This window comes from Lontra canadensis, unplaced genomic scaffold (assembly GCF_010015895.1).
Source record: "Lontra canadensis isolate GAN:19392208 unplaced genomic scaffold, GSC_riverotter_1.0 scaffold1, whole genome shotgun sequence".
In the NCBI taxonomy this organism is placed as follows: Eukaryota; Metazoa; Chordata; class Mammalia; order Carnivora; family Mustelidae; genus Lontra; species Lontra canadensis.
In genome coordinates, this window is record NW_022630995.1 from 50,383,442 (window position 1) to 50,396,159 (window position 12,718).

At 42.8% G+C, this 12,718-nt stretch overlaps 1 protein-coding gene across 2 annotated transcripts in view; it reads left to right on the top strand.

Moving 5' to 3' along the window:
- The first annotated feature begins 1,682 nt into the window (after positions 1–1,682).
- KCNIP4 (potassium voltage-gated channel interacting protein 4) overlaps positions 1,683–12,718 on the top strand; it is a 1,119,538-nt gene continuing 1,108,502 nt past the window's right edge. For both annotated transcript variants that reach the window (XM_032854145.1, XM_032854183.1), the window contains exon 1: positions 1,683–1,876. In XM_032854145.1, coding sequence (XP_032710036.1) covers positions 1,816–1,876 — 61 coding nt within the window. In that variant the 5' untranslated portion in view covers positions 1,683–1,815. The remainder of the gene's footprint in view (positions 1,877–12,718) is intronic.

Here is a 12,718-nt window from a genome sequence, read left to right on the forward strand (position 1 = left end):
TGCCAGAAGCCATTCTAAACACTCTACATACCTTGCTTTATTTAATTGATTCCAACAGCTAGCTGAAGTAGACATTAATTTTTTTTTTTTTTAACATTGTTGAGATGACAAAGGGTGGTTATTAGCTCTTGGACACACAGCTACTAACAGTTGGGACTGGGATTCTCACCCAGGCTCCTGGACTCCAATCAATACACAAAGGTCACTTTAGATGTCATATGATGGAAAATGATGGAATGTAGAGGTGTTAGTGATCATCTAACAGTACAAGTTGTGAGATTGTTTTCTGGAAAGAGTTGCCATAGAATTAGAGATTCTTGTGTGCCAAGCACAGCCCTAAGCCCTTTACATCTATCAGTTACCTTCAATCTTCACAACAAACCAGTAAAATAGGTACCATCATTATCCCATTGTTACAGCTGATGTAAATAATTTGCACCAAGTCACAAAATTAGTGGAACTAGGATTTGACCCCAAGCATTGGTGGTGTTAGCATCAATCCCCTTAACCGTGAACCAAAAGAGAAGTGAGAGACCTCACAAGACCCCAAGTGAGTCACTCCTGGGATTGGGGAGAGGAGGTAGAGCAAGAAAATGCCAGTGGAGACGTTGGAGTAAGGGGGATTTCATCTGGAGACAGTGTGTGTATGGGGGGTGGGGTGTGTCTACAGGGAAAATGGACGGTTTTGCAAACATTTAGAAATGGCTTCAACCCAGAGGAAATGTCAAGTCCTTTTGCGGAGAGAACTGGTCAACTTGACCTTTCTTCTCAAAAGAGGCTTCATGTACTTCATTGTTGGCAATACTGTAGTGAGCATTTTATTTATTTATTATTTTTTTTTTTTTCAAGTAGTAACCATGGCCACAATTGGTTTACTGGTTTGTCTTTATCTTCCCAAACATTCCCAGCCTTGGCTTGCTTAAGAGGGCAGATGACCATGGGGTTGGTGAGGGATACCTCCCCTGCTGCTGCCATGGAGTCCTCCAATGAAACCTTCCTAGGGACGCTTGTCCAAAACGCCTCCCAATCTCCTGCACCTCCAACCCCAACCCCCAGCCCCCTACCATCCAAGGTTGCGTTCTTCATCTAGGCCTTGTCCCCACACACCCTGGCGGGCAGAGCCAGCGTTTCTCAATACGTAGCCAAGTCGCATGACCGGTTCTAGCTTCAACTGGGAAAGTTTCCTGTCTCGGAGTTCTAGGAGTTCCTGGCTCTCTGCCCGGTTCTGGAGAAGGGCATCTCCTTGCGCTTCCCTGAAGGTGTCCTTCCGACTCGGCCCAACTTTGTGCACCATCTCCAGTCTAGCTGTCCGAGTTGAGCCCTTGCGGAATTCACCTGCGCGTTCTCCGCCAGGCGCCGCACAGCAAGAAGGGGTCCCCGAGGCGCCTCTCATAACCCGTCGTCCCCTCTGGTCTCTTTCAGGTCTGGCCGCTCGGTCGCAGGAGCCACCGCGCCAGTCCCCCGGGCGGTGGTGACTTGGCAGCAGGTGGCAGGGACGGCGCGGAAACGCGCGAGAGGAGGGGGCGCGGCGCTCTCGGGCGTACAGTGCACGGCGCCCGCTTCCAGGCCGCCCGCGCGCTCTCGCCGCCCAGCGCCGCGCAGCGCCCCCGGCGCCCCCCGCCGGCCTCCGCTGCACCTGCAGCCCGCCCCGCGCGCCCTGCCCGCCGCCGCCGCCGCCGCCGCCGCCGCCTCGCGCTCCCAGAGCCGCGGACGCCCCGGGCCGAGCGGCGAGTGCGCTCCCGTGCCAGACCCGTCAACACAAGCCTCTGGGCCGCCGACTCTCGAGTCCGGCTCCTGCACCCTGCGTCCCCGAAGATGAATGTGAGGAGGGTGGAAAGCATCTCGGCTCAGCTGGAGGAGGCGAGCTCCACAGGCGGTAGGATGCATTAAGCATGCGAGCGGGCGCCCTTCTTCCCCTCCTTCCTTCGCGAGCTGAGACGGGGACCCCCTTCCTCGGCTGGGGACGCTTGTTGCCTTTGCTGCATGAGAGACGGCCACCCAGGCGGGACTGGGAAGGGGAGGTGGGAGCGGCGGGAATGGGGGTACCAAGGAGAGGGGGGTGCACGCAAGGTCCAGGTTGGGAAGAAGAGCTGTTTGAAGTGTGTGTGAAACTCGCTGGTGGCGGGGTCCCCTGCGATCTGATCCTGTGCTTACTTTTGCCTTCTCTGAAAATTTCCCATGTTGTTTATGCATCGGCCAGATGACTGCAGACTACACACTTCCTTCCCCTAACACCTGGGGATAAAAGAGCTGAAATAGTATTGATCCTCTCCATCCACTTTTCCTTTATGCTCCCAAACATTTCTTCATTAAAACTCTATTTTGGTTTCCTGGTAACACACAGGCGGAATGTTTCTAGGGTCAGATTCTTCAGCAGGAGCGTGCGTCTTGTTTTATTGCCAGCCTCAGTTTAGTGTGTTCAGAGAAAATGGTCTTCAGTGACACTTTGAAATAATTTATATACAGTACAGCCTTGGAAAGGTACCCGGTCCTCTTTTGCAAGGTGTTTGGCTTTCAGAGTAGCCTATATTCTGCGAAAGCAAGGGAAGGACATGGTCTGATGAGTTTAGTGGGATCCATCGTGAAACGGGATGAGATATCCCGCCTCCCCCATCCCCCACAGCACCTTTGGTTGAATCAGTTTGTTTTTAGGTGGCTCCCATGTATAAGTGCTTTAGAGGAGCCGTAAACAGAATGAAGGGGGTTGCAGGACATATGAAGGTAATGGAGAGCTGGACATTTCCCAGGTTATATAAGATGAGGGGTCCTACATATGGCTCTAGCATAGATTTATAGGATGACACGCTTGGACTTGAGTTGCAGGGAAGGAGGTATTTCCACATTCTACTTGTTTATATCCAGGGAAATGGAGTCACTTCAGACAACTTGAGTCTGTCACTCTAATTTGAACATTGAAATATGGACATTTTTCCTTTCTTGTCTTCCCTCTCTAATATATTGTTAAGGTCATTGTAACTGGGAGGACACCAGCCTTATTTGACATTTTAAAGAGAAAAGTCTTAGCCTGTTACAGGCTGGAAAAAAAAAAATATGACCATTACCTTTAAAGTCCCAATTTTGACCTGTACTGATGTTTAGTTCTGGTTTCACTTATGGCAATAGTTCTCTCATTATGAACCAAGTATGTCTAGGATATATTTTATGAGGGATACTGAAAATCGTTAAGAAATTGGATTTTTTCCAGAATGGCATTTTAACTGTAGAGGGCTAAGTAAATCGTTGAGTTTATAGGGTCTCTGTCTTTGCTGTTCCTTTGGCAAAGAATAAGGTAGAGAGCTAGCTGTCCTTTTAGGAACTGCACTCATGCACAAGACAGCGGTGGGAACTTGAAGATAGATTAGTAAAAGAAAGTCTGGAGAAAAGGGTGGCTTGCATTGCTTGGCTACTCACTGATAACAGCTTTTTGGCTAGGCCTAGTCTTTAATTGGCCAGATGGGGATAGAATCAGCTTGTCCAGTCTATTCACAGTGCCACAGGTGGCCATAATCTCTATTTGTTAGATAAAATGGAAACAAAGATGAAATAACATCTGGGGAGTATGATACATTAAAAAAAATACTTTTAGTACCATTTTTAAAATCAGCATGTGTTCATTGTTCCTTTGGAGAATAGAAAGATGTCGATTTATATCTTGGGTAAGGTGAGACCAAAAGTGAAGATTTTTCTGGCTTGAATTGATTTGACACCTGTTTCTTGAATTGTGTTGCATGTTTTTAGAGTTAATTGTCATATGAGAAGAATAAAGGAAAAGGAGCTTGGAGCACCTTTTTGTTCTTGTTTTGTTAATATTATTCGAGAATGGTCCCCTGAATATGTAGTCTACATTATTTCCACCAAATACATGGTGGAAATACTTTGGTTATTTGTGCTCAGATATAGAATGGTCTTCCTTAATCTTGGGATAAGGAAGGACTGTCGTTTTTAAAGGTTTGAACTCTACCTTCAGTTCTTGTTTTTAAAACAATAGCTCCTGATTTCTTGTTTGCTTTCAAACAAGTGAGACATTTGCATAACTTCCAACATGACCATGATGGTTTTCCCTTGAATATATGCCTCTTGGATGGAGGTTTATAAAATGATTTAATCAGAACTGAAACAAAATTTAACTGGGGGATCAGACTGAGAAGAATGAATAAAGATGAGAGGGAAATCAGGAATTAGAGAAAAGCATGTGTGTGTGTGTATGTGTGTTTTATGACCTGACTCTAGAGCCAGAATGCTATGAAAAGTGGTTTGCTGAAAGATGAAGGAGAAAACCACATGAAAGGAAAAATAGGAGGGAAATGTAGGAAAGATGGGAGCAGGGTTGAACTGGGTTACTCAAACTTTAAAATATCCTAAAAAAGTTTCTTCTCTGCTCTCTTTTAGTGGGCAATGTATTTAGTATGCTAACTGATGAACATCACCTCTAAAGCCCTGTAGTTGAAACACTGTTAATGCTACAGTGCAGAAAATGGACATCTTGTAAATAAGTACAAATAGAAAAGGTTTCTTAAAAATTGTGGTGCTCACTTTTAGCCTCCCTATCACCAGCTTCCACATTATATCAAAAGCCTGCCCAGAATATATTTTTCACAAAATTGTCTATTCTTACTATTTTGCTCCCTGGCTATGAAATCAAACATAATCCTGCTACCAGTGGAGAGACAGAGGGAGATGATAATTCAGCAGTATATTTGAAAGAGAATCAGAAATAAGGTCGGAGTTAAAAAAGAAAAAAAAAAAAAAGCCCTGTAAGATTATTCATCGGTGTCCTCAATTTGTGCCATCTAACTTAGGGATAGCATATGTTATGTGATGTAGTCTACAGCTAAAAGTGGGGAGAGAAGTGCATGGACATTTCAGTCATTGTTAGAGGACGTGACTACTATTGGATCCAGCAGCTAGACCTGGACCACTGGAGGCTCCTCTCTTGCTCCCTTGCCCTTGGAATGTATGTTCTGCCCGCCAAAGCAGGAACTGTTTTCAAGGACATAGTCTTGAGAGAAAAAGGTGTTGCTGAGGCCATCTGGATGGTGTGTGTGACTGAGCTCTTCTAAGGACTCTATATGAACTTATAAGTTTCTGGCTGGGAGGCTGGAGATCTTCTCCCGGAGCCCCTACCCCAAGCCTCCTATGTAAGTTCCCTTGCTTGTTGCATCTGCCACCTACCAGTCTGGAGTGGTCTGCTTCTTTCTTTGGTCTTCTTGTCCTCTGTGTATGGAGGCCTGTTTCAGATTTTACCCAGGGAAGGTCCAGGGTTTGCAAACTAGCAATAATGGAGTGAAAAATCTCTGTGATTTTGTATTGTTGACAGATGTATGATGGCTCCAGCTTGTTTTGTGTTATTAAGGGTAAGGCAAATCCAAATTAGTGATTCCACATGGGTCACAGTGAAAAGTCTGTGTATGCTGAATAACCCAGGAAAAGCTTTTTATCACACAGGAATTATTCTGTTTTATTCATGTCATTAAATATAAGAAGATACTAAGCAAATGATACGATCCAAGTGTTAAAATTAAGCAACCCCTCTCCTCCTTTTGCTGTGCCTCTTTTTTTTTTTTTTCCAATTCTTATGCATTGTTTCATAAAATAAGGCTATGGATGGTTTGAAAATTAATGAGCCATGTAAGATAAAATGTGTGTGCAAGATTTCTGCAGAATCGTAGACCAAATAGTGGTTGAATCTTTTGAAGATGAAGTATATGGTGGTGGTGGTGGTGGTGGTGCTGCTGCTGCTGCTGGTTCTTCTTCTTTCTCTTCTTTGTCCTTTTATTTTCCTTGTCCTCACAGGTTTTCTAGAACATGTGGATAGTACTACATTTCAGTATTTCATAGCAGAGTGTGCTTGTTTACTTAATAGCTTCCCTTCTTATTTCAAGCAGATTGAAGTGTGTGTATGTGTGTGAGAGAGACAGACCAGAGAGTGAGAGAGGGGGGAGGGAGGGAAGAAGGATGGGAGGATGAGTGTATATTTTGTTCCATGGGCCCTTGTCATCCTTAAAAGTGGCTTAAGTTTCTATAAGTACACCTGTCATTATAAATTTATTCATCCTTGGGCATTGAAGCACCTTTTTATTTTTTTGAAGTGTGCATTTGGTTAAAGGTCCTAATGGTCTTATCTTAATTTACATCATCCCAGACTCCCTATGATGCTTTGTGCTGTTTGTCAACACTCCTTAGAAAACTATGAACTTCATGGGAGCGGAGCTGTTGTGTTCTGCCCACCTTTTATCCCCAGCATCTAGCATGAACCCTCACATGGTACATTGGCTCAACAACAGATAATTTGTTGAATGAAGTCTCCCTCGGATTCTGTGAATGTGTTATTCTAGTTCTTCCTAATTCTCTCAGATCTCTTTTTCTGATCTTTATTTCTTTCCTTGTCTGTTTTGTGCAACTTTTCAGACACTCTTGTCTTAATTGTCTTCTCCTTCTACATTCTTTCTTTAATCAGACTGTGGTCCTGGTGCATCTTTGATACAGAAGTCTTCTTACTCTCTAGCTCTCGACTGATCCTTTTCCAGTCCATTTCCATGAGTGGCTGAGCAGACCTATCAGCAATTTTTAAATTGCTGATTTAAATTTTTTAAAGTAACATGTTATAAAAGACCTGCCCTCTCTTCAAAGAACAATTTATTTTCTAAATTTTGCTAATGATAGTATCATTATTTGAGAACTACAGTTAAAAAACAACAAACAAACCCACAAAAGTGTTTACTTATCTGTGGTACTTCCCACCTTAATCATTGCCTCCCCTTCCCTGTGGAAACCATCCCCAGGCCTTATTGATTCTATCCTGGCTTTATGTCTAGCTCCTACACCAGGTTTCTTCGTACACTCAAGGTCATGTTCTTGTTATTTCCCAGACCACAATGGTTGCCTCCTGTCTGCACCAAAACCAACCAAATTCACTAAAAACTGATTTGAGTACGGTCATTAACCTGTGCAAAACCTTTTAATGCCTTCCCATTATTTTAATGCCTTATAGAACTAAAAACAGTTTCCTTAGCTTGATATGCAGGCCTCCCACAGTATGTCGACAGTCTTCCAATCCAACATTATCTTCCATGACTTGTAGGTCTGCACTTTGACCTGCTAAATTGGACTGTTCTCTAAGTGTGCCTATCTCAAGCACATCTCAAGTTGTACCCACTGCTTTGAATGAACTTTCTGCCCCCATGTTGCCCACTGAACATTGTTAATTGTTTCACATTGAACGTATCCCTCAAGACTTACTGCAAATGCAGTGTCTTTCTTGTGCAGTCTTACTGATTTCTCCCTGTCTCTTCCCCAAAGAATTCTGCTTTGAATTTTCTTAGGTCATTTTTTCTTTTATTTTTATCTATATCTGAATGACAAGACAGAATAAGCTAGGCATGTTCATCTCATTTGCAGCTCTTAAATGGTAGCTCCTTGATGGGGAGGATCGTACACAAATTACTCATTTTCATACCCTAGTAAGTACTGGCACAGTGATTCACAAGAAAACCTGCTGAAGGCATGGTTAATTGAATTTAAACTGGGTTGCCCGGGGATAGATCCATTGAAGACCCCAAATTATAATTCACATTTGACTGCTTGGTAAGCATCTACTGGAAGTGACATTCCTTTTGGGTTCCCTGTCTTTTCCATTCAGTGGGCCATGTCTATATGGATAGTAATAGAACATCAAAAGAGCATGTCTCCTCTCTGTGCGTGCTTTTGCATCCATAATGCATTGCTATAAGATCTTATATTATTTCTGAAGAAGGGGTTAGTAAGTACCCAGTGTTTTCTGTGTATTCAGAACAATAGTCAGGGTTGTCTTCGGATGCTGTTGCTGCAACTCTTCCTTCAGCCTTTATAACCTTCCCGAACTACCACCTCTAGGAGTTGTAGTCCAAGGGGGCCCCCAGTGAGTTAATTTGACCTCTTTTGGTTCCCCTGTGGAAAAGAGTGGAAAGATTAGTTGAGTATTCCCTCTGAATCATGACTGTGATTTGCTGTAGTCTGAGCTCACATTATAGAGAGTGGCCCTTCCTAATGTTTCCCAGCCCAGAGCCTCACTGGCTATACCACCACCTACCATCATTATTAGACTCTTTGTCATTATCCTTATCAAATGGTAAATTTTTTCTCCAATTATAGCAGTGACAGTGGAAAGAGATGGAAAGAAGAAACCAGAAACATTACTCATGGTGTACATATCCATTTATTTCATATCAGAATTCACAGAGACCATCAGGCTGCATAGGGAGGGTCTTGGGAAGGGGCTGGATCTTGTGGCAGGGCTGAGTAGATGACGGGGTTCAGCTCTTTTCCTCTTACCTCTGTGGCTGGATCCCTCTCATCACTCAGTGAGCGGGCCACACTTAGGCAGCTCTAGATGTGTGCAGCGTGCCCATGGATTAGGAACTCTGAGAAGGAGTGGCTCACAGTGTTGAAACACAGACGTTCTCCGCACACTCGGACAATAAGGACTAATTCGAACAGAGATACACATATAGAATTTGCCCTCTGGAGCACTTAGCCTCCATGCCTGTCTTATGGGCTGATTTTTTTCCTTCTGAACAAACAGCCGGTGTGGTTGAATGGCTCTCCCTTTGGAAATGCCCTTTCGGATATATTTAAATACCCTTTGGATATATAATTGACCTTTTAGAAACTTCTTTCCCTACGTATTCCACCCTGATGACTTCTTTAGGTAAAACCGAGCAGTCAGCCCATTTTACGGCAGCGGTTGTAAACGGGCATTTTAAGTCGGTCTTTAACAAGGTTTTGGAGGAAAAAACAGACTTTTATCTCTAAACGTCAACACTCCTTAATATTTTGAAGGCTCTGTTGAGTGAAGCAGTTTATTTATGAAATGACGTATCTGCAGCCCAAATGGGAATCAGAATCAGCTTTGATTGCTACAGTAACTACCACAGTCTACGTGAGGACACACACTCTCTCTCTCATGTCTTCTTTGTAATACGGTCGGTGCGTCGTGTTACAGATGCTCAGGTGTCCCCAGGGCTGTCCCCCAGTAGGATGATTAGTAATTTTTAATAAGAGACCACGTGACTTCCAAATGCCTTCGTGAGTTTCATAATAAAATTGGGTGAAAAGGATGCATGCAACTATATCTCAGAATGGACATTCTGCCAGGGGCTTTATTTCGGGTTGTACTTTTTTGCAATTTAATCCATTTCCATTAGACCAGCATGAGAAACTACTTACCAAAAAATTATCTTGCCCAAACCATGTATCCATGTTCGTTGTGTATGTTTGTGCTCCAGAGAATTGTTGCGTGAATTAAAATATCTTCTATTACGGTCGTACGTAAAGGTGAGAGTAAACCCTGTACTCCAGCCCATCTCAGGCTCATAGAAGTGTGCTCTCCATTCTTCTTGTTGTTTCTGCAGGGAATTTGAAACAAAACAAAATACTATGGAACTAAGTCCTGAGAGCAAGTTTAATTTGGAGAGGGGTTTAATCGAGAGAAATTTTAACTTACATTAGAAAGGTAAGACCATGTGAAATAGCCAGTGAGTAGAAGGTCCCTGTTCTTCTTTCTCCATTTATCAAGTGGTGGTAATCCTATCCACTCCTAGATTATAGGAATAGATTCTGTATGACATGAGTTTAATTCAGCAAATATTTACAAAGAAACTCCTTGCTGCTGGGATCAGCGAGATGTGGAAATGGCCTTCAGAAAGGTTACTGTTTATTCAAGAGCGATTTACTGAGTATGTACCAGGTGTGTATACTTGAGTAGGGGAGAAAAGAAATAGCTAAACGTGCCTATTTTAAAATACTCACTGCCATCACAGAGGCAAGGATGAAGGGAGGTGGGTGCTGAAAAACAAGATTCTGTGCAGTTGGCAGAGGCGGCATTCCCTTCCAAGTGAATGCAGTGAAAGCAAACTGTGATATTGAACTTGACCTTCCTTTCTCTGGGGTCTTAAAAAATAAAGCTACTAAAAGAACTGTGCTCATGATTCTGTATTTGTTCTCTTGCCCAATTTCTTCCTGTCTTCTATCTTTCCATCTGTAATATGGGTTTATCTGTTGGCCACTTAAAGACCTGATGTTATTTACGCGTTTTTCAAGATTTTTAAGAGCTGTTATGCTGGGATTCTCCAAAGAAGTGCACTTTTTTCTCATAAAACAAATATGATTTTGAAGCTTGGAGAGTACGGAATGGGTAATAACTTCTGTTTAAAGATAATCATAAAGTAATTGACCATTCCCAGCTCTCTTACTGCCAGTTTAAATAATGTTCTGGTCAAGGCGGAGACATTTTAAATTAGTGTAGAATTTTAAAAATTAAGTGGACTATCACTCTAATTTTTAAATTGAATTTTGTGCAGTCAACCATTGACCATGAGAATATTATACCTGAGTTAACATTGTGAGCATTTGTGAAAATCTGATTCTGCCAAACCTTTCTCTCACATTTTCCCCAAGAATTCTTAAATCACGCTTTCCATGCTATTTACCTAAATTCCCTTTAATTGAAAGCCAAGTCTCTTCCTACTGAGACACACAGTATTACCGCAATCCCCATTCCCTCTCCTTTCAAGGTCCGGTTTCATCCTTGTTTCCTGCTGAAGTTGTGATCATAGGGTTGGTGCAGGCTCTGAAACACAGGTGCATTACATTAATTTGAGGGTGGTGGGAAGGGAAATCTTGGGGGGACAAGTATAAAACAATGAGCGTTCAGAACCAGACATTGAGAAACATGGAAAAAGAAAGCCGAAGACCGTAGAATACAGCCTTAAGCAGGGACAAAGAGTGAGGGACTTCTCCTGCCATGTGTTATAGAATAAACTCCATTTTTGATGGAGGCATTGTAAGGTAGTTTTAAAAAGGCAAAACATCTAAAACTGCAAAGCTGCGGAGTAATAAACACCAGCCCTTCTGATGTGATTTAAGTACTAGATTTGCAGATGAACCCTATAAACCTTCCTAGTCAGAGTGGGGAATATAGATTCCAAATGAAAATTAGTCATTAAGATAACTTCCAGAATCGTTCACCTCGCAGGATACATACTGACAGTGCAAAATCTACAAACACTGAACTGGGAAGATTGAACCATGGACATAATTTGTGAGAAACCTTGCAATTTTAAACAGTTACATTTATCTTTGGATCCCTGAGCATGAGCTTTTCATAAATATCATTAGAATAGAATTTCAGATCTCAAGCAATGACAGTTGTAACTTTGGTCTTAATGCAATTTGTTTTGATGGTTTTATAAATAGTTTTGAGGATGTTGTTCAACAGACATCCACTTAAAACATGTTTATCAATTACCTACTGGAGGAGGGACACTGCTGGTAAATATTTTTGAATAGAAAAAGGAGTATTAGCTGTTTAAAGTCTAGGAATTAAGCTTTTAAATCTGATCTTCCTTCTCCACCCCAGAATCCCACTTGCTCTGAATCATGTAGAGTAGAGTATTAGGTAGAGTATGTTAACTTACTTCATTTTCAAAGGCACTTGCTAAATACCCTCACAGTACCCCATAGTATGTCCTTGAGGGAGGGTATCAGCAGGTCCTTGTCTACTATGAAATTATAAGCTGAGGGAGCACAGAGCGGACCTTACATGACCACATGATTTGTTATTAAGTGATATTGGTTTCACAGAGTCATATAAAATATAAAACAAACATTACACAGAGAAACAGCACTAACCTATAGACTAGATAATATTACTACTCCCTGTTATCAGTAAGGGATTTTTCAAATGTGAGCCAATTTATTCTTTTGTAAAACATAATAGATATCTATTATTTGTCAAATATTGTTCTGAGTTCTAGAAATGTATTAACATCTCTTTTTTGTTGAGTATTGTTCAAAGGGCTGGAATACAGGGATGAGGATATCCCATGGGGAGCCTGAGTCTAGTTAAAGAGCTTGACATGGAAGATGGTAATTAGCATTTGGAAAATCCTATGATAGTGTCCAGCGTGGAGAGCTTTGGCAAGACAGACATGAGTCACTCTTGTAGGCTGAGTAGGGTCAGATTACACTCCCTAGACTGGATGGGGTTGGAGGAGGAGAAAGAGTTTTCCCGGGAAAGGCAGCAGGTGGGATGATGGATGTTGGAGGTGGGGAGAGCTGCGAGTCTATGGCTGGTCCTATGAGAACACATGGTGCAGTCAAGGAACAGTGTGAAGTTGTGTGAGTTGCAGTGAAGCTGGGGGTAGGAGGGAGCAGTGAAATGGGAGCTGGAGAAGGAGGCAGTGTCAGGACATGAAGGCAGTGAGTAACACTGATCAATTCCAATCAAGAGCACAGTGAGATCACATTTGTGTGTTGAGAAGATAACTGCAGTGATTGACATTTGGCCAGAAGGGGGAGAAACAGCAGGCATGGGTTCCCGCTGAGGTGGGGTTGCAGATGAGGCATATTGAGGAACATGGTAAAGCATCAGTGACATGGCGGAGAGTAGAGGGTGCACGTGAGATAGAAGACAAGACAAGATAGAAGGAAAGAAGGGATTGATGATAGGTGGCAATAGGGGTTGGGGGGAGAAGGAGGAGCCTGGGAAATCCAGATTTCTGGGTTGGGTCACCAATGGGCAGCATATATTTACTAAGATGGGCAATACAGGGTAAGTTTAGTTGAAAGGAAGTGAAATCCAGTTTGGGGCTATGAAATTTAAGGCCTTTAAGGAGGCCTTCCTCCTTCAAAATGGAGACGGGAGTGGTTACTGGGCTATCTGGGCCTGGAAAGTGAGACT